General features: G+C 37.2%; 1 protein-coding gene across 2 annotated transcripts; it reads right to left on the reverse strand.

The window, feature by feature from the left end:
- Positions 1-27,679, reverse strand: FAM114A1 (family with sequence similarity 114 member A1; the record flags this gene model as incomplete). Of its 2 annotated transcripts, none has more annotated exons than XM_079534554.1 (13): positions 1-99; positions 1,649-1,702; positions 4,674-4,746; positions 5,763-5,902; positions 7,076-7,246; positions 8,357-8,439; positions 12,815-12,935; positions 14,922-15,074; positions 17,518-17,652; positions 18,313-18,422; positions 18,602-18,715; positions 25,752-25,836; positions 27,338-27,679. In XM_079534554.1, the coding sequence occupies 13 exons, from the start codon at positions 27,677-27,679 to the stop codon at positions 1-3; spliced, it is 1,680 nt and encodes a 559-aa protein (XP_079390680.1). The 2 variants fall into 2 exon arrangements, with proteins under 2 accessions (XP_079390680.1, XP_079390679.1); XM_079534553.1 differs by having other exon boundaries at positions 8,357-8,442.

The following is a 27,679-nucleotide window of genomic DNA, read 5'->3' on the forward strand; positions in this document are numbered from 1 at the left end:
TCACTCTCGTGCTTTCAAACTGGTCTGGATATGTGAAATTTGCAGCACTGGAAGCAATAGCTGGAAAGCATCCTGAATATAAGTAGTACTGTTGCAGCCCTAACGGGGAAAGAAAGTGAGGTTCATCAGTTTACTCGTCATGTATATCAGGAATTACACGGTGGTTTTAGAATAAAGTGTCTTTGTTAGATCTGCATCATGCATTATTAGCATATATATTCCCACAGGATTTTAGAATCTGTAGATAACAAAAATGATGCATTGCAATGGATTACAGTAAATAAGCATGGCCTGTATTGCTACATAAAAATATGATTTCCCCTCAGTTTGAACTCCTGGAGAGTTTTGTTTGTAATGTGAGTAGAATAACATGGCATTTTATTCAGAAGTGGATCTGACTTTTTAAATACAAATCAACTATTCCTTCCATCAAATGAACTAATTTTAAAATTGGTATAGGTGGAAGAGTGTCACTGAAATTAAAAGTTTTAATTATTATAATGATTAAATTATATTATTAAATACACCACTTAGTATTTACAGAATTTCTAAACGCTGAACAGCACAGCAGCTTGTAATACTTAATGAACTCAGGCAGGACTAATAGGTGTTTCTATATAAATAATGAGGTTATAGAAGTACAAAACAGCTTGTTCCGCTATTCTGGTAGATCCCAGACATTGCAAGTCCTGGAGCATATAAAGATGTGTCAGCTGCAACAGCAAATTTACCCTATAACATAAGGAATCTCTAGTAATCTTTAATAGTTTTATTCATTTTTTCCTTAAAGATACTGAATTATGCAAAATTGCTTATTTTAAAACAGCCTTTTCGTTATTTTTAAAAAGAATGTGACTTTAGATACAGAACAGCAAACTGCAGTCACTACTGTTTGTATGTTTGTTTAAAGAGATATGATCTGATTAGCTGATAGAAAAGAGTTCATGCTGTAGACAGTACGTGTTTCAGTACTTTATGAGCATATTACTCCCACTTGACCTCTTTTCTCCATGGTAAATTGAGGCCCATTTTACTCACTGTGCTTTTCTGGTGAAAAATAGATCACATTGAATCATAGAAGAAATCACTCATTAACATTTTGATGCCTGACACGTGGTTATCCATGAGCTGACCAATGCAGCTGGACTGTGAATCTGAGAAGAAATCTAAATGCCTGTGGATAGGAAACTGCCGCATTTCTGCAACCCAAACTTTAAAGAAAAGCACACACTGAAACTGTCCGTAAGCAAGAAACACTTTGTAAGATTTGAAATTGTTAACAGCAATTGTTAAGAGCAATTAGAGGCAGACTTAGCAACTTGTGCATAAATTAAAGAAGGCTCAGTAGCACATTGCAAGCTTTCTGTTGTGCTCTGACCAATAAGCTGCAGAACTTAAGCTGTCAGCCTGTCAGTCGCACTTTAAGGTCACACACTTTTAAGAACCTTCACAAATGCAGCATTACTACTTACAGTATTTGTGGGAGAGGTTGAACACAAAAACAAGAGGTTTCTGAGCTGGCACTCAGTAGCCAGAATGGTATCATCATTACTTTATACAGAGTTCTGCCTTCAGACATAAATGTGACTGTTTCATTTTGAAATAATCTTACTAGAGCATTCTTAGTGTGAGAAAGGTGACAACTTACCTCCAATAATACACTGTCAATGATGGGGGTAAGAATCTCTGCCTTCATATTGCTCTGTAAAACAAAAAATATAATGAAATGTCAGGACAAGGAAGACATTTAACATAAATATATTGGTACTTGCACGGTGCTTTTATGGATTCTTGAAAGGTCTTGTTTCACCTTGATTCTTATTCAGATTGTTTATCACATTATTCCCTTTTACTGTGCCTACATTTCATACACACCTCAGTAGCCCCCACGCATTTCTATCACTGAGTACAATGAACTGAGACAGACAGAGGATTTTACTTTTTCATGTAATGCAGAGTTTCACATTGCTTGGTTTCCTATGGATATGAGATTTATGTGATTACATTGTCTTCCCATCTGATTGCCAGTGCCCTTTTCATTTCCCCCCTCTATGTTTTCTAGACACTGGCTGATTTCAAGGGTAAGTAAAGTTTGGAAGGATAAGTAAAGTTTGGAAGGATAAGGTTGTTCTGAGATGGTTCCCGAAAATCTGTGGTTGGGTGGAAGTGAAAGGCCCAGAGTAGCTCCCCTTCAGAAGGAGAAACAGGTGAAGCAGACCCTCAGCCTGGAGATGGTGCAGTGGCTCCCCAGCGAGGTGGTTGAGTCACCATCCCTGGATGTGTTTAAAAACCATTTGGATGTGGTGCTCAAGGACACGATTTAGCAGAGGGTTGTTAAAGTTAGAGTAGCGTGGTTAGGTTGTGGTTGGACACGATGATCTTTAAGGTCTTTTCCAACCTGAGCGATTCTGTGATAACACAGGCTGGCCAGTGAACATGTGTGACTGGCTCAGCACACACAGCATTCTTCTCAATTACCAACCAGGAATGAGGATGGGTACACGAAGCAGAGACGTTACTAGAGGCTACAGAATCAAAGCCCTAGAAAACCAAGAGTCATCATCTCTTCTGCTTTTCATAAAGACAAAAGTTTTTTCCTTTTTTCCTTCTCACCATTCTATGTATCGCACTGTATTTATTAGAATGACATTAAACTCCAGGAAGATTAGCTTTCTTCTAATGCCAAACAGCAGACTTACTTGGAACACAGAATACAATATCCACTATTTTAACTGAAGGGTGACCCCTTACAACCTCCTGGCTTTCATATTACAGACTTACAGAAACATGACGAATCTTCATTTTAGCTCAGACATTGCAGAACAAAGGGAAGATGGTTAGGTAAAAGAAAAGCAATTTTACTGTCAGTTATTAGGAAATCCATTACAGAAGGTACTGTGTAGTACACTGTCAATAAACTTCGTTTCAGATAGAGAGCAGTATCAAATACTATTGACTGCATTCATCAATAACTTTAAGTTTGAAAGACATTACATAGCAAGAGAAGGTGCTATTTCTTAATTCTGCATTACTGCATCGTTAGAAATACTGCAACATCATGGAGTATGGGCACAGCCAGCACTACAACTAAAATCTGAATTATAAAGACATAGCTAATTATGACAGCACTACGTTTGGAAGAAAAACCAACAAGTTTTCTCTTCTAACTATTTCTGTCTCTCACAAGTCAATGTACTTTGCAATATACTGGAATGTGTTAAACCAAGTGCTGCTGGCAGCTTAAGGAGACAACTAAACCACTTGGGACATGCAGGAAGATGCAGATTTTGTTGAACATTCCTGTGTGATGGGTGCTCCTTGCTTCCATGACTGATCATGGGGAGCAGAAGGCCCACACAGAATTGTTCGAATTGGAAAGGACCATTAAAGGTCATCTAGTCCAATTCCCCTGTAATAAACAGAGACACTTTCAGCTCAGTCAGGGTGCTCAGAGCCCCATCCAGCCTGACTTTGGATGCCTCCAGGGATGAAGCATCCACCACCAGTCTCAGTAACCTGTTCCAGTGCTTCACTATCAAATCATATAAAAACATCATGCTCTAGAAGCTTGCAGGGATGTGACAGTTCTTAAACATCAACAGACAGCCCAAACAAAGCTTTCTTCTAGAGAGTACATTGGCAGCAGGAAGTATATTTGTGCTTGATTTCTTCCTGTGTCCATACAAATATGCACAAGATCAATTAGGTTCTAAAATCTGGGTAGAGAGCTGATGAGCACAAAACCCAGTGTAACTCTTACGACAGCTTCAGTTTCCAATTTTCTAAGTTGTCCCAGCTTAATAATTCATGTGAAATTTATTTTCGTTCGTGCATGTATTTATTGCAAGTGTGTCAAAAAAATGATAAAACACAATCCCAAATTGCAGAATGAGCAGATTCTTCAAGGGTAATGGGAAGGAATGTAAATTATTCAGCACAAAAGCAATCCAAGATATCACCTTCTCAACAAATAACTGAAAAAAAACTTCACTGCTGTGCTGGAAGAGCTCATAGAACTGCTGTGGAAATTTCCTTTGATGCATATTAACCCTATCCTGGAGTAATCAGGAGAGCCAGGATTCTTCTCTGATCTTTATGAACAATTTCAGCATCAGCAAAATGTTTGCCTCTGGATCCTGTTAGAACACTCAGAAGTCAGTCCTTTCTAAAATACCTTATCTTGTAAGTCAGAGCCTGCACTACGGGCCCTGAAAAGACCACCATTGCTCCCCTGCAGTGTCTGCCCATGTGTCTTCACAACAGCATTCCTTTTGTCAGTGAAAGCAAAGCAAAGGCAACGGGGTTGGGAAAGGGAAAGAAAAGACATTTCTACAGAGATGGCCACAGATAACTGGGTGCTCCCAAATGGCCTCTCTTGGGATATAAGACAGAGTGGGTTTGTTTAAGATGGAAGTCCAAAGAGATTTTTCTAATGAGATTGAGATTATTTTGTCTTAGGGAAAATGGAGAATAGTGTCTAGAAAGAGATTTTAGAAGGCAGAGGACATGCTGCAGTCTATCAAGGCTTATAAATTTCTAGAAATCTGCTAGGAAAACACATTATGTTCTTGATCTGAGGAAATTAGTGCCCTCTTTTTACTGGTAATACTTTCTATGTTAAGAAGTGAACTGTGTTAACGAAAGCTCAAATGGTAAAGAAAATGTTTTCTTACCCCAGCTGCTGTTAAAGAATCAGAAAACTTCTTTGATAAAGATGAAACTTCATTGCACATAGCACTTGTTAAACTGTTTTTAAAAGGGAGAGACAAATAGAAAATTACAACCTTTTCCTGGTAGTAGATAAAAAGCCTGTAACTAATGCAGGCACCAACATCACCTTGGAAGCCAGGACTGTTCCTATGGCAATTTTGCCTCTAGTAATTTTTAAAATATCTCGGGGTACATTTTGCTCATGATATAAATTTCATATTCCTCCACTGAAAATTTCAATGCTGACTACAGCAGCAAAATATTGTCATGTTGGCTTAAACACTGCTTTTTTTTTGATAAAGAAACGTTTTGACTTTTAAAATTCTAAGCTTTTAGTTCTACTGTTGTTTTTCTGATGGTTGCAGCAACACAACTCCCAGAAATACTGTTAGAAATAAATCAAACTTTAATGAGAACAGTGAGAAAATTCTTATCTAACCACAGAAATCATCTACTCTGTAGAAGAGGAAGTATACTTGTGGTTAAAGTACAAGAGAAAAAGGAGACCTAGTTCTAATTCTAGATCTTTAACTGTTTTGTTAAGTATTCACAAGTATATAATATCAAACCTCATCCTGTGAAGTGCAACATACTTCTGCTCTAATTCTGCAAAGCACTTATTTGAGTACTTAGTTTTGGACATAAGCATTTCAATGGACTTTGCTGAGGCTATTAGCCCTAAAGACAAATGCTTGCTGACATATTTTACTTAGGACTCAAGTGCTTACATCTTGGGTGAAATCCTTATGAGGCAAGCAAAACTCACTGAAATCAGCAAAATCTATCACTACAGAGAGCTTTAAATCCAAATTCTGAGTTCTGCATAAACTGACTTCTTAAATTTATGTATTTTCTGTTGTGTATTACTACAAAGTTACTGATAGATAGCCTACATGACTTGACTATGAGGAAAAACAGCACCAACATCTCCTAAAGCCAAGTGTTATTTATTGATTCATGAACTTACTGGACTTCAAGTGTCAAAAGCTCAAAAGAGCTTAATGATTTTCAAGCAAATGTCAAAGATCACATGTGAAATACATAACACTTACTTTGTCAGTACTTTTGCTTGATCTTGAGCTGTCTTTTCTACTTCCTGCCCATGTAGAATTAATTCTGCTACTTTATGAAGCTGTTCTATACAACGAGCAGTTACCTCAGCCAGACTTTCAATGGACAGCATGTAGATTTCCTTAAATTAAGAATAGAGAACAATATAATCAATAATAGCAGCACTGATAAATATACACACATATATGTGCGATAATTTGAAACACAGAATACTTCTCCTCCTCCCCAGATAGAGATCCCACCACACACACACCACAAAGCCATCCTCAGAAATGGTGCTGAAAAATGAAATACCCACAGATTAAAAAATACAGACCGTATGGTGATCAAGAAAAACTAGTCAGAACAAATCTCTCGTTTAAAAGTCTTTCCTAACAAATACAAAGATCCCTTTGCCGTAGAATAAGTCACAATGTCTTTTTTATTGAGCCTAAAGTACTGAGTCATTCATCAGATGAATTTCCAGATTAGGAGTTGATAAAACTCCCAGTAAAACAGCATGCCTTGTCAGCAATGATAAAAAAAAAAAGTCTGCCTAGCACTCTGGCATCACAACTTTTCACAAGCTGGTGCCATTTGGAAATTTGCAATCGCATAAAAATCTGTAATATATGCAGATGTAACTCCATTTCTTTCTTTGGATTCTTCTTTCCCTGTAAGGAAACCATGGCAGATGATTGCTTTATTACAATTAAAAAATCTTGACAAAGATCCTAACCACATTTAAAATTGTTGTAACTTTGCATAAAATATTCAGTCACAATTAACCACCTCAACAAGAAGTGCTGTCTAAATGAACAAAACACATTTAGCCCTCAGTGTTATCTTTCATAAAGAGAATTAGCACTTGTTAATTAATATTATTTGTTTGGTCTGTTTGTGATTTGAGCTATTCATGAGTTTAAATAAAGCTGAAGAATTTTTGCTGTGTACTGTGACTGGGAGAAAGAGATCCTAATGACTGCAGATATTTGACCTTCCCTGTTCTTCAGATTTACACCACAGAATCTCTCAGCTCACTGCATGTTGTTTATATCCATGCAAACAAACAGAAATGTAGACAGGAAGAAAATATGATGAGCAGAGGATTTGATATTTACTGATGGGAAAAGACCACCAGGAAAAATATTTCTCTAAGTTAATTTCCTGTTGGGTCTACACTGAGCAGTTATGTGTTAATTTTTCTCAACAATTCAATGAGTTTAACAAATAAGAATAACATATAGTACCAATACATAAGATAAAGAAGTAATCTCATTTGCTTAATTAAGCTTATTCTCCAAAGGTATTTTACCTCCACAGTTTTGCTTTTATTTGCTTCTGATTGATCATTGTCAATTTTGTCTTTTCCTTTTTCAGTCTTTTCTTCATCAGGTTCTCCAGGTTTTTCTTTCAGTTTCTCTTCTATGTCTGCTGAGGTGGATAAACTGGTTTCTTCCAGCCACTCATGAGCTTTCTGCCTAGCCTGCCAAACAAAGAACCCAACCCAAAGTACAGTTAAAATAGGCAATATCCAATAATGTTCCTAAATATTAACTAACAGCGCATTATCATTATTATTTTTCATTCAGAAGTTTTAAACACATCAAGCCTCTGGATGGCATTTAGTCAAATATGTTTTCAAGAAATTGTAGGGAGAAGTTTTCCTGGCTACGTAAAGATGGATCAGCCAGGTATAAATTCTGTACAGGTATGAAGTTCTTAGCCAACACAAAGAATTAGTGTTAATACCTATGAATATTCCAAAATGATTAATATTTCAGCTTAAGGAGGGATTGTTCAAAGGAATTTACATGGAAATAACTTTCCCAAATTAAGAAGAGGTTGGTATAAAGAAAGGCAAAAATCCTGGAGAGTTAAGAGAGTCATCCCAAATTCTTAAAAGAAAAATAATTAGGAAAACCACTGTATTTCCTGCTACCTTCCCAGGCATGAAAGTAGATTAAAGTGGAAAAACTTTAAAGTCATATCCAAGCTCCCGAGACGACTTCTACAGTTAGTAGGAAATTTATTATTTCCCTTTTCAAAGGTAAAGTTGAATTAAAACACATAACAACCTAAGCCTAAACTGCTTGTCAGTAAGCTATCTATGCAGCTAGAGAGAAAAACATTCATCTGAACCTAAGATCAGCAGGTGAATCACCTTTAATGTGCAAAAACGTGACTACTAATGTAATTAGCTTCTAGCCATCTAGTTTTTAGATGATTAAAGCTTGATGAGCTTTAAAGCTTTATGAGATTAAAGCTCCTCTCTAGCTGAGAAGGTCTGGAGAAGTCTTCCAGGAACATGCTCCAGAACTTTGCCACTGCTCTTCATGCCTAAGACCAAGTCTGCTGGTCTCTGTTTTGCTGAGACATCCCTCTTCAAGATTTTCTAACATGGTCTACTGCACTAGTTGGGCATTTCAACTGTATTCCTCACTAATCTCAGCCCTTCTATGAAAGTATTTATACTTTTAGACTCACCCTCCCATACTACAGTCTTCTGAACTGTCTGATCTGAGCTAGCTACAGCTCTGCATCAGACCAGAACAAAGATATCCCTCTTTGCCCAAGCTCACTGACAAGCACCAACCTTGTTCAGTTTGTCAGGAGTTGCAGCCACATGTAATTCAAATAGCAGCTCGGTGAGCATGCTGACAAACTCTTCTCCCATATCTGCTGCAAGAGAAAGACATTTTGTGTCAAATATTAATGATAACAAAATCTAATACATCTAGCAAATAGCTTCTGCAAACACTCTAGAACTTGAAGATTGGTGATAATGATATAAGTGGAGATAGATGCTCAGAGAAGAGAGAAAGCAAAAGGTAGCTATACAATTAGATGTCCTAGCTTGACACTGACTTTCCACTTCATTTTAAATTCTGCTGTATTTCTCTAAGATAGGAAAGCAGAGAAGTTGCATGCTTCCTAGTTACCTGATGAAAACGCACAACCTATCAAGTAACCAAAGAAGAGATACCAACCTCTTCTTTCAAACCAAAGAATAAGAACTGCATCTGGGCCAGATACTAACACAGTCAGGCTCAGAAGAAACACCGGAAAATGTGTTTTCAACCATTCTGTCTGCAAACCACAGCTAAGAAATATGTTTTTCTTCAGACTTTAAGATTGAGCTTTGCTTAAATAAAGAATTTTTTGGAGAAATGAGTTTTACACCTGCATCTTTATTGCACAAGGTAAGGGAAATACCACTAGTATTTGAACTTTGCCTATGTTATATACATCCCTTTGACTACCTGCAGTAGCCATTGCCTAGCATGCTCCAGGCTCCTAAAAGTTGGTAAATTAGGTTCCTCTGTTAAGCTGCACTGACTGAGTTTGGAATCTTCATTAACGTTTCCTAATGGAATATGCAAAATCCATTTTTTTAACTTAATAACTTTAAAAAAAAAATCAAAGTCCCCCTACTGAACCTGATAAAAGTCCAGCTACTTCAAAAATTAATTTCATATCTTGCTTCATCCTTACTTTGTTTCTGTTCTGGACACACTGACTTCATTGTTCTTAAGACAATGCCAAATTGTTCTATAAACTGCAGCACACTGAAAACAGATAGGCAGTTCACCAGATCACTGCAGAGTTGGCAAAATTGTTGATAACTGGCATATTCATCTCAATAATTTCCTCCCTTAACCTCATGTGCTTGCGCATGAAATCTTTGTTGTTAATGGCTTTCAAACGTAGGCAAAGTTGCTTCTCTCATTAGTTCATGAACAACTGAAAAGTAAAAAAAACACTGCAGTGAAAAATACATGAAAGGGCTGCACAACCACAGTGCAAGGAAAACATTAGAAAATCAACAGCTTTCTTCTATTGGTATCAGAAAGTATCCTTTTCCTCTCTTTTCCTGTTGATTTTCCATCTCTCGCTGAGCTTAGCAATGATACAAAAAACATCAAACCCCAATTTTAAAGTTGTCAAGAACAAAGCCCAGTCCCACTCCTTTCCCAAAGCAGCCCTCCATAGACCACTGCAGTGACTTCTTGTGTTGGACTGAAAGCATTTAACTTAGAGACTGAAAGCCGCACCAACATCTCTGCATGAAATCCAAAGAGCTAACATAAAGCAAATGGCAACTCTTCTTCAGATACTCAAGTACAAGACACTCTCAGCCTATTATATATATATATGTATGTATGTAGCACTGGTAAATGACACCACATAAATAACATGGCCTTGATTACAAGCAGCTGGTAAAAAATTAGTCAGTAAGTGGTAATTAACCTGTTTTTAAAATATTGCTCAGTTCCTAGCTAAGTTTTAACATCTTCAAACACCAATAGATAATCTCTGGCTTCTGTAAGGGGGTGGCTTCACCATATGAAGGAAAAAACCTACGAGTGTCATCAAGCATAGAAAATCCTATGAAAGGTAAATTTGTCATTGCTATAAGCTAGCTAGCAAGGAGGACCAAACTTAAAATTATTTCCTAAGTTTTAACACAGCCTGCTCCTCCCACTTACTAGATGACCAAGTTTAAGTGAAACTACATAATTTTGTAATAAAAATATACCATTAAGTGAGCATATGGCTTGCAGACTTGATTTTGCAAGCGTGAAACCTATTAATGTGCTTAATAGAACCTTGCTTAGCATAAACTAGAATAAACTCCTCTTTAGAGAAAACGTGAGCTGCCTTTAATCCTGACCAACCAACCTGTTGTTAAACTGTACTTTTATCTATGCTGGATGCCAAATGATGTTTAAAATTTCTCCTAACATTAAACACAGACCACTAGCTTAGCATAAATTAAAAGATCAAGTGTGCTTTCAGACAGGAATATGCGTTGTCTCACTCCTAAGAGCAAAACTTGATTGTAAGTATGACTAGAGAGGGCTGCTGGAACATAACTTGAATTATATAAGGATTGGCAAACCAAAGTCTGAGTGGATTATGAAACAATACTGTTGAACAGTACTGTGCTTTGGGGAAACAGACATGCAAATTCCACCCAGTACTATATGTAAAAGCTCTAGATATTGTTTTTATCTGAAAATGGCAGACAGCTGTGGTGTAAGGGTCTATTCATAGAAACCCTCAAGTTTTTATGAGTTTTTTTTGTATCTATTCTCAATAAAAACACTGCAGATGCTATGCACTTGCAACTCAATTAAAGGTCTGTTTTCCCTGACTCAAGAAGTTTCATGAAGCTCCTAAGAAACCTTCACTCCCTCTGACAGATTTTAATGAAGATAACACATTTTGCCTCAAGGGGTCATGTCAAAGCACTGCATGGAGTTCAGAGCTCTCTCTCTGCAGTGTTGCATGTACACAGGGTTAGAGATGAGGCTGAAGAAACGTCACTATCTCCAGTCAGGAGACTGAAGAATGCTATGCTGAAGGGTGATTAACTTCTTTAGTTTTTGGTGTCCTCCAGTGGAACTAAAATTCATTCAACTTATAGTAATAGATGAAATCTGTAGTTCAAGTACTAATAAATATGAAGTCTGGCCACATAGAAGGACATGCATCATTTTGAATTGCAGCCTGAACACCCATCTCACTGCAAGGTGGTGTATGGGGTGCAGTTAGTTAGCATTCCTGCTGTCCCAGAGAGGAGATGTTAGTGCAGATGAAAACCTGAAGCACTCTGATTTTGTTGGTGTTTTTTTTTTGTTTTTTTTTTTTTTTTTTTCTTTCTTTCTTCTCCATAAGGCGCTCATTGCCTTGGTGCCAGCATGTTTAAGAAGGCAATTAATGTTTCAAGCAGAGTGTTTTAAGCAGATTTGTTTCACCAAAAAAAACAAAAAACAAACAAACAAAAAAAAGAAACCACTAAAAACCACCAGAACCACCTAACCACCAGAGTAAATACCACTTTGTGCAAGAAACAGAGCTTTACACGGGGTCTGGTTTCACAACCAGGAGCTATTTCCCACATAAGTTGAGGCACAACACACATCATGCTCTAAAACAGCACAAAACTCATCCATACTAAGACATCACACTGAACACCTGCTGCTCCTCTGAGAAGCAGTAGTCCACCTGTGAGAGACATCACACACTGCGTAAGCGCTGCTAGAAAGAATGCAGCCTGGAAAAGATCTTCCAGTTGAAATATGTGGATGTGAACACAGTTTCTCCGCCTTTTCTGAAGGGCAGAGAAGCGACACCTCCCCATCTTGCAGAACGTAGGTTTATGGGCAAAGCATCTGTGAGAAGATCAAAAGGATGCGAAGAAATATATTTTAAAGTAAGATTCTGAATACAGTGTTAAGTGGCATGAGTTAGTCTTGAGTCAAGGGGATTCTTTTTATTTGCTAGAATAGATTGGGTACAGACCTCACACAAATTACGGTAACTTTTCCTGATCTCATCCTATTCTGGGGAATGTCAGAAGTCCTGACCTGTTTAAAACACCTACATTGCCACTAGCCAGATGATCCACATTTTACCATCAATTTTGTGAGCTGATCTGTGGATTACCATGTTCGTCCCAGACGGTTCAATGTCGTGCACTGTGACATTTAAGGTGTGCTCCTGCTTATTAACTTTTTTCTAATGCTCTACATGCCACATCTTGTCAAGCAGTATCTAGAAGGTAGCTTTGCCACACTGTTTCAAAGTGCTTTTCCTACAAAAAATTCAGCTTTCCTAAGTCTCCTTAACCAGATTCTAATCTTCTCCCCACCTAGCAAGCAAGGGCGCAAAGTCAGGATAAAACTGCTAAATGGAAAAGCACTGCCAAACAATCCTAACCTTTCTGACTAAATAGTTTTAGAAACAGACTCTGTAAGAAAGCCCCAGTCAGATTATTTTCCCTTTTTATTTCTGTTTTCAATGATGAAATGGCAAAATAGTATAACACATTCTTACCTTGTACTTTTTTTACCTCACACTTCAATTACAACATAAATCCAATATTAAGTGTTCTTCCAACATCCAGAACATCAAGAGTATTCATTTTAGTGACTTTCTCATAAGGAGTATTGAGATAACAGACATTAGTTTGGATTGCAATTTTTAAAATGACTATATACAGAAGTAACAATTATTCATATGGTTAATTCTCTGCATTTCTAATTACCTTTCTGTGCCTGTACCACTTCATCCGATTCCATTGGAAGAAAAATCTCCTTTATAGCAATTAAATCATTTTTCACAACCTCCAGCTGCTCTCCATCAAGCGTTTCCAAATATGACTGAATCTGTAAAAGAAAGGATGAGCATCCCTAAATGAAACATGGCCTTTCTTAAATTGATAATTTTGAATCTGATGCCAAAACAGGCTAGTGGAAACTTCCATTAAATCCAAATGTCTCTAGCCTTCCAAAATACGTAGATATATTTTTAGTTCTCGTAAAATGATGAGTATCACAAAAATTACACAAGCCTTGCAAGATCATCAGGTCTCTACTTTCAAGCAGAGCAGTTAGTCTGAATTGTAAAACTGTCATTTAGTTGCAAGCTGTAATACATTTGAGATTGTTTGGTGTGAAGACTGTTGGCAAGACGAGCAGACAATTCATATTTAGTTGGAACAATCATGGGAAGAGCTGGAAAAACACACCTGTTTTTCTTCCCTCAGAATCCCACCAAAAGTTATTGACAGTGTACTGATGTACCTGTTCTGAAGAATGTATTGAGAGATTTTTTTGATCTCTGTGGGCATCTCAGATACATGCAGCTCCCTGCACATACAGTGGAGCACCCAGGAGAGATGGAAACATTTTAATCACTGTATGCACTGCAGTAATGTATTACTCTCGTGCTGCTACTCCACTTGTGACTGGTGAGTCACAAAATGCTTCCTGTGTTCCACATTGCTATATTGATTTCAAATGCTCAGAGCAAATACAGGATAATGTTGGGAGATCCAACTCAAGATGTAAAGGACTCTATGAGGTGTTTTGTCCCTTTCTATACCACTGTATGGGGATGTGTAGAGTGGTGTACTTGGAATACATTCTCTGAGCCTTCTGGAATATATATCAGGCAATTGGACTTGTTGACCCAGGCAGTTGCATTCAGTCTTGTGTGCTTATATCCTCTTCCAGATCGAGGAAAAAGCAGGACTGTGAACAAGTTATTTAGGAGTTATCTAAGACACAGCACCTTAGAAACCCCATGGTTATAACTTATGCAAGTCTTACCCTGGGCTATCTCACAGTAAAAGAGTGTTGACAGATACCATTGGCCTGAACTTGTTTACTATATATTACTTACCTGTTTTGTAAGATTTTTGTTCTTGTTCATTTTTAAAAGAAGGCTCTTGAACCTTACATAGGGGGCTTTGAATTTATAACATTGCTTTCAGACATAACTGTAAACAAAAAAGTGTGGATAGTAGGTACCTGGCTTCTGTTAAAATGAGCTTCTATTATCTGTGAGAGCAATTAGAACTATAAAATGAGAAGTTGGTTATTTTTTTTTTTTTATTAAAAAACCACCCAGGGAGCAAGGAGTGCTGACTACAAAAATAAACCAAAAGAAAACATTTTAAGAAATAAATTCAGAAAAATGTTTCAGTAAAAATTCCACTAATAGGAATCTACAGCAGTTCAATTACTCTGCAGTCAGTGATCCAATGATCTAGCAGCAGCATAAATAACTTGACAATTGAAATTAAAAAACAACCGTGTATCAGATAGATGTTGGTAACTTCAGGATTTTTGGGGGGGAGATGTGCAGCATTTGTATACTCCCAGTCATTGAATTAGTCTTAAGGTTGTTCCATGCAAGCTTAGAAACTGAAACAAAATTATGACTTAAGACTTGAATAACTAATCTGGAATTCATTTTCATTCACTATCCTCCAGCTGCAGTATGTCTGAAATTCCTCAATGTAAATACCAATGCCTGATACAAAAACAAAAGACTTGAGCCACCTTGAAGTTCTGGAGAGATGTCTGCCTGCAGAGCATCACAAGATGAAAGATACCCGCTACACAATCTCAACAGAAATAGTTTTCAGTTGTGAAGCTGTTCCTTTTGAGCTAATCTTTGAGTTAAATTGAGGTGTATTCAAATGAATTTCCTGAAGACACAAACTCTGGCTGGCCTGAGACCACACCAGCTTTCTCTGAAGCTGAAGGAAAACTTACTGTTCATTTCACATGCAACTGCACAGCAAAATTAAAGTATAGAACAGTTTTTTAGCAGTTATTGTGATTTACCCAGTCTGCATACTGTACCTGGTTTTCACTTTCATTTGACAAGATTTCTAGAGCTTCAAGATGAGACAAACCCTGGAACTCATCAAAAAGCAGTCCATAGTGTGCTGTTCTTTCAACTGTAACTTGCTGGGCCCGTCTCTGTTTCTCTTTTTCTTTAGCTTCTCGCAGCAGCTGCAAAAATATACATCATTCCTGTTGTTTTTATTGGTGGTGCTGTAGCCATGACAGATTTTATTACATTCTGCTTCTGCTTGTTTAGAAGGTAGTAATAAAATTTGGGACTATATCACACCTGCAGAGCTGAAACACCCAACTTTTTTTTTTTATAAACAAGTCTAATAAAATATTTATGTAGCATTCTAAGTGTGTTTTTCCCCCATAGTAATTGCTAGCCATCTTTTTTTTTTTTTTTTAAACAATGAGCAAACAAATAATCTTCTTTATGCTTTCAAAAGCAATGTCTGCTATAAATAACATCTCATAAATGTAGCTACCAATTACAATGGAAGAAAACTAAAAAAATATTTCATATGCAACCTTAAAGACTCCTGCAATCCATTCCACAGACCACAAAATGTAAAGAATATTATTTCAAGACCTACCTGTCTGCATAAAAAAAAATGTATTTACATAAATATTTCCTATGTACGTAAAACATTTTTATAGACACTAATGTTTTTTTTTTGTGACAGCAAGACTGACAAGAGAGATCTAATTAGACATGTCCTTTCCAAGGATGGGGCAGAACTATACTGCATATACTTGGAGACACTTTGGAGTGATTTTCTTATCAAGCAGGCTTTCAAAGAAAGCATGGTCTCTTGTATGAATTTGCCACGTAAAGCCCTTAAGTACATCTCAACTATATCTTAAATCACCTATAAGCCTGTACATAGATAAATTCACACCACTTACTGTTGTGTCATTCAAAATTCCTATGACAAAAGACCGAGGACAGATTTTTCAGTCCCCACCATGAAAAAGTTAATCACACATTGTACATTTTATGTACAGATCACCTATAATGAAGCACCATGTTATGAAAACCATGACAATCAGTATGTACCACTTCCTATATCAGATTTTATGTGTAGATTTATGCATATTATTTAGGAAAGTATTCTCAAAGGCTCACTTTAAGCCTACATGCCTAGCTCCGTTAGGCTGCCCATATTGTCAGCAGAATGGCTTAAACTGCTTATAGGCCAGTTTAAAGCTAAGGCCAATTTAGTCTGCTCTACCTGTACTGACAAATTACAAAGCATCAGGTGTGGTTAAGGCTCAATCATTTAAAATGTCAAATTGTTTTGCTTCTGAAAGATTTGTCCTATACAGATAGCATCCAGCTTATTTTAATCATTCTTCATACTTGATTTTGAGGTTACTTTATGACCCTACTTGTCTCCTTTATTTCCATGTGTTTAAAAATATTTGGAACATTGAAATTAAAGAACAGTCAAATCCATTCCTCCACAAAGTCAACAAGAAAACCTAATTGCATTAGAAACAGCCAGCATTTCTTATATGGTATCAAATACACCTGTATAAACAGCCTTGTGTTTAAATATGTGAGGCTACAACCCAGATAGCTTTTCCCAGATCAAAGTTTTCAGTCTTCATAGGAACCACTTTCGTTACTGCAGATCTAGCATCATTACAGCGTGAAGTGCTTTGGCATGCCTTCCATAAAACACACTCTTCAAACTTAAGCTTGAGCACAATGGCTACAAGTACTTAATTAGACATGCACATCCAGAACCACACCACAACAAAGACTTCAGCTGTGATACTGAGATATAGCTATGCCTACATGTATTCCCCCTTTATCAGTGCTAACTTCAAAACAGTGCTGCTGCAACAGATTTATGTCATATGTGTAACTGCATTCATGTTCTCTACAAGAATCACTTGTTTTTGGCCTGCTATGACAGTAGCAGTCTGTTTCAACTTGAAATGACCGATACTAAAGATGAAACATCTCATTAAAAGAAGAATCCCTTACCACTCTCTACAAGGGAGTAAATGTAAAAATCAAAGTTTCTTTTCCATGTCTATTGATTCTGCAGCTTTCTTCCCCTCAGGAGAGCTAATACGATTTTGTACTGGTAGTGCATGTACTGCTGTTCTATTAGCATGTCTCTGAACGTTTAAAGACACAAATCACAACATGACTCCTCTCCAAGGGTACCTTTAGTTTACTCGGACATAAGATGCCCCTTTTTGCAGCTTTGATTCCTAATGAACTACACATCATATTCCACTTTTACTCATTTTTAAGCAAAGTAGTACAGTGATGTTTATGCTGGAAGACAGCTATCTACAGCTGTTACAAAAATGAAACAATTTCATTGTCTCTCTGGAGCATAATGATTTATTACCACATATATCACCTCATCAACTATACTGAATATAATTATGCAGAAAGGATATTTTACATCACCTTCTGTAATATCTGTGAAAAAAAGATGCTAGAGCAAATACAAAGCATAATATTTATTTTTATAAGCCTAGCCAATATCTACTGCAATAAATAAAGCCTCTCCCTGAGGCATCTGAAATTCTGGAAAATGAATGTGAAACTGCAGTGACAGTGTTGTATTAAAATAAATCCAACCTGAGACAGAGAAACTGTTCTTGCCATCAGTGTTTTTGTTCTCTTAAATCCAGGATCGCTTTCTGCAAGGACATTCATGGTTGTCTTCCCAATAAATTCCAAAGCATCTAAGCCTCCAGATAATACACTTTTCCCCTGCATAAAAGAATGAAATGTAGTTATTTTCTTTCCACTTTATGCTAATAGGAACTGTAAAGAGTATTACATTTGCTGACACCATCTTAGGACATTCAGCTCCCTAGATTTTCTCTGATCTAACTAACAATAGGATTTCTGTGCTCATACAATTATGTTACACTGTTCTGAATACATCTCAAAAATAAAACTATACAAATATTTGTAGTTAAAAGACCCACACAAAAGGAAATAAAACTTGTTGACAATGAAAATTTTAAGAATGCCATTTTTATTTCATCTTACGCAGCAGCTAATCTTTGGGAACCTTTTAGGGAAGAAAAATATGGAGTCAAACTCCACCATGAATAGAATGAGACTGCCTTATTGAGCTGATTTCTAAAATTTTGGTGTGTGATTACTCTGGAAACATCTATAGAAACATTTGTTTTTTTCTGTGTATTTTTACTAGCATTATACCACACTTCCAATTTCTCAGCTACATTGAAAATGAATTTCTGTTGGCTAATGATTTCAGTTTCAGTGGAAATAACTTTAAGTAGGCTTATTAGAAAGCTGTTTTTACAGAGACCTACAAACCAACAAACAATCGTTAAACGTGACCTGCACTAAAAATGGTGGAAAATCCCTAGAGAAGAGAGGCCCACTAAAACGACTCACTGTGTTCTGTACAACATTAGTGATAGCTGACAACATCCCACGAGATCCAGATGAAGAAGGAGAAGGAGGAATATTCTCAGAAGAGCTTTGGTCAGGAGAATCTTCTGCTGCTAACAAACAACAAGAATTTTTTTTTTTTTTTTAAAGAAGGAAGCTAGAGCACCTTTTCACCTCTAAAAGTCACAAGCTACAGCAAATGGGATCCTGTGATCAAAATCTTAAAATTCCATGAATTGAATTAATTTGGCAGTGTCAAAAGTGACAGAGATTTCAGTGAACTTAAACCTACGTGTAAGTGATGTTTCAGCCGCAGGATGCTCTGCTGCTTCTGAAGATGCTGAACTTGCATGATGAATTCCTAGGGTAGTTCCTGCTTTTTCCTTTACTGCTGTTATCCCATGACCTGCAGCAAAAATGCACTTTAGATGATATGATGTGAAAACTTATTCCTAACAGTGCGTAACGTCCTTATGTACCATGAATGATCACGAAAAATAACTCGCAATTGGAATAAGTATTGCAGCTACCTCACTCGCTTTTTTTCTAGGTCAATAATTCACTTGTCCTCCTACATCCAGTACATTAGCTGACTAGAAATGATAAAGCTAAAATACAAAAAACTCTAGATGAAAAATGTTTCCTGCACAGTGCACACTCACTGCATCACTTTCAAAGCTAATCATTTCCAGCAGTAAGACAACAGAGTACCTTAATTATCTGCCCAGAAAAAGTATTAATGACAGTTCAGCACTTCTTTGTCTCTCTATCTCAAATTGAACTGTGAATACATAAATATTTCATAGAGCCATTAATACAGATACTCTATTTTATATCCTTCTAAATATACATGTATACATACACATGTGTACATATAGCCATATAAATATTCTTCTTGAAAACCTCATTAAAGAAAGACATAGAAAAGCTATTTGGAATGGAATAAGAAGAAAAGCTTAGATTTATGATTCTGTGATTTTCATGTGGGTTGGACATCAGATGCTCAACGAGTTCAATAATAAATACGCTACAGAAACCATATGGGAAGTAGCAGTACTGAAATATGGCATAGAAGAAAACTGGAGTATCTGCAGGAAAACACAAAGAAGAAAACAGATGTTCCCTTAGGAACAGAGTGCCAGAAACAAATAATTTATACTCATATAACAAATGACATCAGGTCCTAACGTTTTACACAAACGGAGAGACAAGGCATGTAAATGCTCTTACCTGCCTAAAGAAAATATGGCTTTTGTCTATTTTATCTCATGTCTTACAACTGCAAAGGACATCTAGGTTATCTGCCACAGCAAAGTCTGTCACTGCCGGATAACTCCTTGCCTTCCATAAAGTCTGCTCTGATGCAGATACTGAATAGTGAAGTACTGCTCCGTCTAATCCCAGTCTCCTGGGCACTTTAATTGGTTCAATGAAAACATTAGCATGAATAGATTCTCAAATAACTTCTTTACTCAGATTCCCAGAACTCACTTAAATAACTACTAATCATGCTGATAAATTTAAGCAAAAGATACTTCATATCACATTCCTTTCCATTTCTGCTGCTCACAAGTTTTTAAATCAACAAAAGAATTCCATTCTTTCCATTGATATAAATTGCTTACAGACTTTGACTTGATAACTAAACATTACCATCTGTAATTATACAAAAATTTAAGTTTTTGTCAATTTATGGATTTGCGTAAGTTATGATTTTGCATACAAGCTAACATCCCCATAGCCTTATAACACATAGCATTTTCAAGGCTGTGTTTACATGTGCTGGAAAGACAAGAAAGTCTTTCAGGTCAGCTACAAGTGGTAATGTGCCATGAAGCTTAGTTCAGCAAAACCTTTAGCTACAGCAAAACAACAGACGAAAACAGAATACTGCAACTGAAGCAACGCAGCACTGGTAGGATATACACACACAAAAGCCACAGAACTACATCCTGTGTTGGAAATGAAAGTGATTATTCGTGACTGCATCATGCACAAGAAAACAAGGGGCTATAAGAGAATAGCCTACATTTTAGGGGGTGACAGCACACTGTTTTATGTTTATTTCATAGCACAACTGAACTGATACTGTAAACTTGCAAACACCTCAGATGACCCTGTTTAATCATCTGTAATAGCAGAAGTGGAAGAGCATTAGTAGGCATGTGGTTTGCTTTTGTGTTGTTGGTTTTGTTTTTCTTGCCTGCATGACTTTTTTCTTTGCTGGTAATTTCAGTAGAACATTATTATTCAGCTAGGAAACTGCCTTCTTTCTATTTAAAATCCTGGTAAGACTTAAGCTATCCAGTCTGTAAATCATGAATAATTCCAACTAAGCTCTGAAGTGAAACCACTTTCAGATCTCCTTACAGAATTTATAAAAGCTTTTAATGAAATAGTAATAGTAATATGCTATTGCAACAGGTTTTTTTTTGCATCTCAACCTCTTCCACATCATAAAATATAAAGAAAGCAAATGGGACTGCAAGGCTCGTAGAAGGCAGCAGTAGCTTTCTTAAAGCTGGTAGATAGCTTAGTTGGAAGAAAACTCACAAGTTTTCAAGCACACAAGCTGTTTTTTTTTTAAAAAAAGTCACAAGTTCCATATACAGACTGAGAAGGTATTTTCCTCATGTAAGCCTTTGGGCTTAAGGCTTGATGCCACAGGTAGGCCAACCTAATGGCTTCATGATGCTGGTATGGGAGGTCCTGCTCCTGCTTTCCACATTCGTCCATTCTGCCTGCCCTTGTTCTTAACTCATCCCACAGCAAATCGGTTCAAGGTACTGAAGAGGCAGAAAATGCATTTTTTGTTCTTCTAGTGTTATTCTTATGCCAATAAACCTGAAGGTTATTCTTACTGATGTAAGAGGTTAATATCAGGTTCTCAGAAAGGCACTGGGACATGGAAGAGAAAGAAACATGCAAGGAAAAGAGAGGTGCAGGTCATTTCAGTGACTGCTAGCCATTAGACTGGTTTAGCTTGCACTGGTAACCCAGTGTTAAAGTCTTATCAGACATTAATTAAAAACTGGATTGTGTAATTGCTGATTACTCAGCAGTACAATTTAAGAGAAAGAATAAAATGACAACAATAACTACTAAATTGTGTCTCAAGACCACAGCGAGCTTACTTCTCCACTTCATTCTCCCAGCAACTACTATAATGAATTGACTCCACTGTGGTTCCACACATGAAAAAACAAACTTCCTGTGCATTTTAAAGACAAAAGAAAACTCTTCGTCTCAGTAAATACGGCACAGCCAATAACTTTCTTAGTGTGACACCTAGTGTCAGATACCATACATGGCTCAGGCAGTGACATTATGGAGGCATGATGGAACCTGCAGCACACAGGAGTGTCACACCTGCTACCACAGGCAGAAATGCCAGGGAAAGGGACCTTGATAAAAAAAAAAAAACATTGAAGACAGTTCAAAGCTAAAAGACTTCTGAAGACAAAACCACCATCAAAACAACCAGTAGCAATATGTAGTGTTAGTTAAGGAGAGAATATGCAAGTTACAGGAAAATTATTGCTGGAAACTAAAATCAACAATGCCAAACATACAGCCACACAGTAAAAACACTGATTTGTTTGGAAGCTCTAAATCAGGGTTTGAAGGATGAGACTGAGATCCTTGAACAACAATTTCAGTTCAGTCTTAAGGAGAAAGTATTTGGCAAGAGCTGAATACATTTAGGGCTTCAGTACATTACTTAGCCCACCCCAAATTGTTTCTGCTATTTTTACACTGTACAATTTTGAAAACAAAAAAAAAAAAAACAAGGAATGGGAAATACTTGTCACACTTGACCAGACAAGAAGCTGGGTTATACAAAGGCTATGACAGAGAGAAAGAAAAATCACATACTGAAGGTGTTGTTAAAAAGCCTAATTCCAGAAAAACAGCTTCCCTTGTACTATGTGCTACACTAAAACAATAAGCATCATTTAAATGAACTGAATTACAGCAAATCCATTTTCTGCTGTAGAATAGGAGATTAAGCTGCTCTGTTATTGGTTGAACTGTTTGCTCAGATATTAAACAGAGTAACTTCAAAGTGGAATAATAAATATTTAATAAAAAGAAGAAAGGTTATAGAAATTCCCAATAGCTTTCTTCTTCTCTGTGTTTCTTGCTAATGTTTACCATACTGATCAGATAGATAGTATACCTAATCTCACATCATGTCTGTGATGGTGACAGGCAGCAAATAATTCACAGGACCCAGCATGAATTTTTGTAACACCTAGGAAGTAAACCATCTATGTACACTATTACTTGCTGCATTGATTTCTAGAACAAATATAAGAGAGTATGCATGTGGCATATCGAGTTATTTTAAGCTCAGTGAACTATATATATTACAATGTTTGATATAGCATCCAAAGCTATAATCTCATAGAAAATAAATATAAACGTTGTTAATTAAGATTAGTATCCAATATCAGACTTAGACTATCTTGTAAGGAAAAAAAACAAATGGAAATAATATATCTGACTATGGAGTGCATGAACATGAATTTGATTTCTGCTTCATTCAGTTAATATTTTATTTAATAAATCCTACAGGATAGTTAGATCCAAAGTTATTAGATGCTAATACAGGAACTCAACCCTACCTGGACCATAGGGTCAGAAAGTGCCTCTGAGATGTAGATTCCAGGAAATAGGAAAATAGGGGGGGTGTTGCAGTACGTGTTTTTTATTCTCTCTCCCAGTTGCTGTAAACTAAATAGCAGACAGACCCTTCCTGTGACATAGTGCAACCTTCCACATGAAAAATTAATCTTAAAATTCTTATTTTCCTTTCTGCTTTTGGATACTCCTTCACCTAGGCAACTTGACCTGCTCCAACTACACACTTTTTAAAATAATAATGTTGCAAATATATAGGTGGCATTCATATGGCCATTTAAAATAGCATCACACAATCATATCGAGTCAGACTGCCTAGGCATCAACTTTTTTTGCATACTTACACCCACTGAAAATTAGTTACAATGTAGACACAGTCACATGTTATTTCATGTCAATTAAGAATTTTTGATATATATATATATATATACATGAACCAATACTTAACACAGTCTACAAAAAAAATAAGATTATGTAAAATACAACATGGGAATTCAGATACACAATGCTGGCAGCTTTACAGAAAAAGCACCAAACAGCTGTAAATAGGATGTCTTGTTTACTCACCAGACAATAAGAAGGAATACAACACACATTGTTTGTCTCCAAACCTCTTCTAACAGCATTCATCACTTTCAGACAAGCTCATGTCTGTTTCGCAGAAAGTATCGAAGGCTCTGTTGCCCCACAGGAAAAACATGTACTTTGTGATACTAAACTCATTGCTCTGCAAAGCTGAGACTTTTTAGCAATAGAATACTGTAAGTGGGATTGCCCCTGCACCTCTACAGGAACAGTGTCCATTTGGTAGAAAGTAGCATTAGGAGTTGGAACATTAGAATCTGTTACAATGTTTTTCACTACAAAATCTAAACAGAATGTGAACATGGCTGTCTCACAGGCGAAAAAAATCAGTCCACAAAAGAGTTGTGTTCTAAGAGACCCAATGCTGCAAACTATTAAAGTGAACTGAGGTAATTCATCCCCATTACAATTTCAACTGGTGCAATCCAAAATTCCTTTTACACACATAACTTTTCCTCTTTTGTTATTTACTCTAAGCCCAATTTGTTTCAGACTGCTGTTAGTTCACAGAAATCTGTGAAAACATCATCTTTTATTCCATCTACTACTAATGTTTCAACACGCCCTTCTACAAGTCTGAAAGGGAAGCACTGAACTTCATGGTTTAATACAAGTTGAGAACACACACAGTTCCACAGCTAGTTAAGATGCCTTTGTACCCATCTATACATTCCTTGTGTTCCTGCCATTCCACTCTTACTACCAGTAGCATTTGGGTGATCAAATGGTGAGCCACACTAGGGATTTTAGAAACTACTCTAGATGAAGATCCAGGTCTCACTTCATTTCTACTTTCCAAAATCGGTCCCAAAAACCAGCTCCCCACATCACTCCGTGAAAGTGATTGTTAGCGTAGAGAAGGATGAAATACACTGCCTTTCAGCAGAAACTGTTTATATCAGTTTAAGACTTCTTAGAAACACATACTAAGATTATTAGAGATGTTAACTGGTGAATTACCTGAAGAAAAAAACATAATTAGAAACTGATGAGTACAGGTGAAAATAGGGATGAGAGGGAAGTCCCCTCTTTCTCTAAGGAACAGACAAAAGTAGCTTACTGTCTAAGGAGAATAGGAAGAACTACTTAACCCTGCATGTGGTCATAAAACCAGTAACTCCACCATATCCATAATTTTCAGTAACTAGCAATTAATTTGAACTCCTAGTATAATAATCAGAAAGATCAACACAGCGGAATGGTGATACAGGAGATGTAATAACAAAAAGACCAGCGCAATGGAAAGGTGCTCACCTGTCACTGAAGATCTAGGTTCACAGGGAGAAAACTCCACAAGGAAGAAAACTCCAAACAGCAACCCTACCCCAGGGGGGGTCAGCTCTCAAATGGGGTCTAGGAGAGGTGCAGCAAGGCTCCACCCCCTCTGCTCACACAGATGAATCACCTTCACCTGTGTTCCCAGGGCTGACTGGGATTCCTCAGGTGATCAATCAGTAGTTCAGGCCATGACTCAACAGTTCCCATACACCTAGGTTCATCTTTTGAAGATGTTCTTTGGATCCTTGATGAGAACTGATCAGAGTTGTATCTCAGTAGCAGTTTTGTGAGAAATCATTACTTGCTGGGAACTAAGAACTGCATGTTTTACTTTTTGTCTGTGTGAGTTTTTTATGTGTAACTAAGTTTTATCTGAAGACTTCATGTGCACATTTTGGGCTGACGTATTGTTGGAAATCAGTGTATAGGAAGAAAGAATGCAGGCTCTGCGTTTCAACATACTGTTCTACTGTCTGGAGTCTGACATGATGAAGGTTAACAGTTTCATTGTGGGTCAGTGAAAGCTAGAATAATTTGAGAATAATTTACATTGTACAGTTAAAAGTCATGATGCATAAACTAAAAACACATACGTGAATGAATCTGGGATGGAAGGCATTGGCTTCGAAACCCACAAACTGACAGTCATGTTATGTATCCTTCCTATGAAGCAGCCACAATGAGGTAACTCACTCTATACAAACAAGCCTACTATGCTGGCATGTAACACGGTTTAGGAAAGTCCTTTGCCCTATTAAAAAAGTCATGGCACACTGTCACCTTGCTAAGCCAATCAGGACAAAACTCTAGGAATACTGTTAGTCAAAGGAAGTACGCTGACTTTAGATGTTGTCTTTAAGACACAATAATGTGTCTAATGACATTAAAATTATTATTTAATTCATTTCCACAAACTTTACTGATGGAACACTTACCCACTGTGGCTGAAGCTGATGACAGGAGAGACTTGCCCCAGGAACCCCAGGCTCCCCATCTACTTGCTTTAGATGAGTCTGTGGCCTGTAAAACAGATATATTACTCTAAAAATCTGACTAAAATCATGTGATGTCTTCTGAAGAATGATTCTTTATAGTCAGAATATAGAGAGAAAAAGCCCAGAATGACTGCTTGAAAAAACCTTTGCCACTAGTTCCTCTAAAGAAGCTTAAGCTTTTGTGCAAAGTAGTCCAAGAGTAAAGGTATCATTTAACAACGCTGCAGGGCTGTTGCTGTTCTCATCTCACATATTCTTCCCCACAGGAGCAAACAGATCATCAAGCTGACTCTGACACATCTTTCAACGGTGGCACTGCTCCTTTGGCTATTTCAAAATGCACCTATTCCTAAAAGACATAAAACTCCATCGATTCTTTAATATGTCCTGACTAGATGATCTTGTAGGTCCTTTCCAACCTTGTGATTCTATAATTCTAATGTCCTAATATTTCTTCAGGCACCTAATCTTAAGAAGCCATACAAATTTATGATGGTTATTCTCTGTGATAGGCAGGAACTCACCTTCTTTCTCAGTTCTACATGGAGCCAGAGCTAGAGGCTTCTCTGTCTGAGTCTCCTTACAGGTAAACGTGCATAGGGAATTTCTCACAACTGCATTCAATCAAAACAGAGCCATAGAAGGCACTGAGCACTTTTTCCATTAATGTGTGGGAGTGAGTAGTTATCAGTATTCCATGTTTAAGTCATACTAAGAAACTGGTGTCTGAGTCTCAATTAATGTATCACCTCTGCATTTCCTCAGAACCAAAAAGATGAAGTATCCCAGGATACTTCAACTCTGCACTGCGCAGTACGTACATCCCATCACCTCTTTGAGGCAAGTCTCTGTCCCTAATGCAAGGACTGAACCAATGTATTTTAACCTTTTCCAATTTGTGGATGCCTGAAAGTCTACCAGAGACAGGAAAATCTTGAACTATATCATGTGCATTGAACGCATAGACTGTCAAAAAAAAAAAAATAAATCTCTCTCTTTTTTTTTTTTTTTCCCTTTTTAATGAACTTCTTGCCTTTGCTCACAGTAGTCCCAGAGGTTTGGGGATCACAAATCAAAAACCGCTGGCTTGGAACAAAGAAAGTCAGTTTCACTCACTTTCTTGGAGTCTTGTGAAAGACACTTTATTTTTGTGAAGTCAGTGAAAATAAGAAAGCACAAGACTTAATGCTGCAAACGCAGCTTAAGTTCTGTCCTCTTCAAGGTTTGTTCTGTGAACTGAACAAAGCAGATATGTACAGGAAACCAGATAACAAAATCATAGGAGTACTACAGCTATATAAAATGGACTAGGTTCTTACTAAGACTCTGGCATAGTTTTATTGCACCAAGATTGCAAGATCAAATTAATACCAGCAAAGAGAGATTCAGCTGTTCCCAGCTCCCAAAAGCCAGTGATGGAGTCTAACTCGTGAAGGTTCTTATAAAGAACAGTGTCAGTGTTTTACAAAATTTGGTTCTCACAGAGCAAGAGGGGGAGGGCTTTTATGGAAGAAAGCATTACTCACTGAACTACTTTGTTCAGGCACTGTTTCTTCAGGCTCAGGTTCCGTATCAAGGCTTACAGTCTCAATGCACTCAGTGGGCATGTCTTCAGCCACCTCCCCATTGGAAGGCAGACTTTCAGCTATTTCTTCAGTCAAAGGATTTTCATTAATAAATACATCTCCCTTCTGTCCATTACTGGCACCCTCAGTGGCCTGTCCCTGCTCATCTTGTGAGGACGCAGGCAGGATCTCAGCTTCCACAGGGTGCAGTACTGACTCCTGAGGCAATACATCTGTGCTGGGCATTTCCATTACTTCAGGTTTTTCTTCAGATGGGATGCCATCACTTAAGTCTTCAGACAT

Source organism: Tetrao urogallus (assembly GCF_951394365.1).
Source record: "Tetrao urogallus genome assembly, chromosome: 4".
NCBI classification, from domain to species: Eukaryota; Metazoa; Chordata; class Aves; order Galliformes; family Phasianidae; genus Tetrao; species Tetrao urogallus.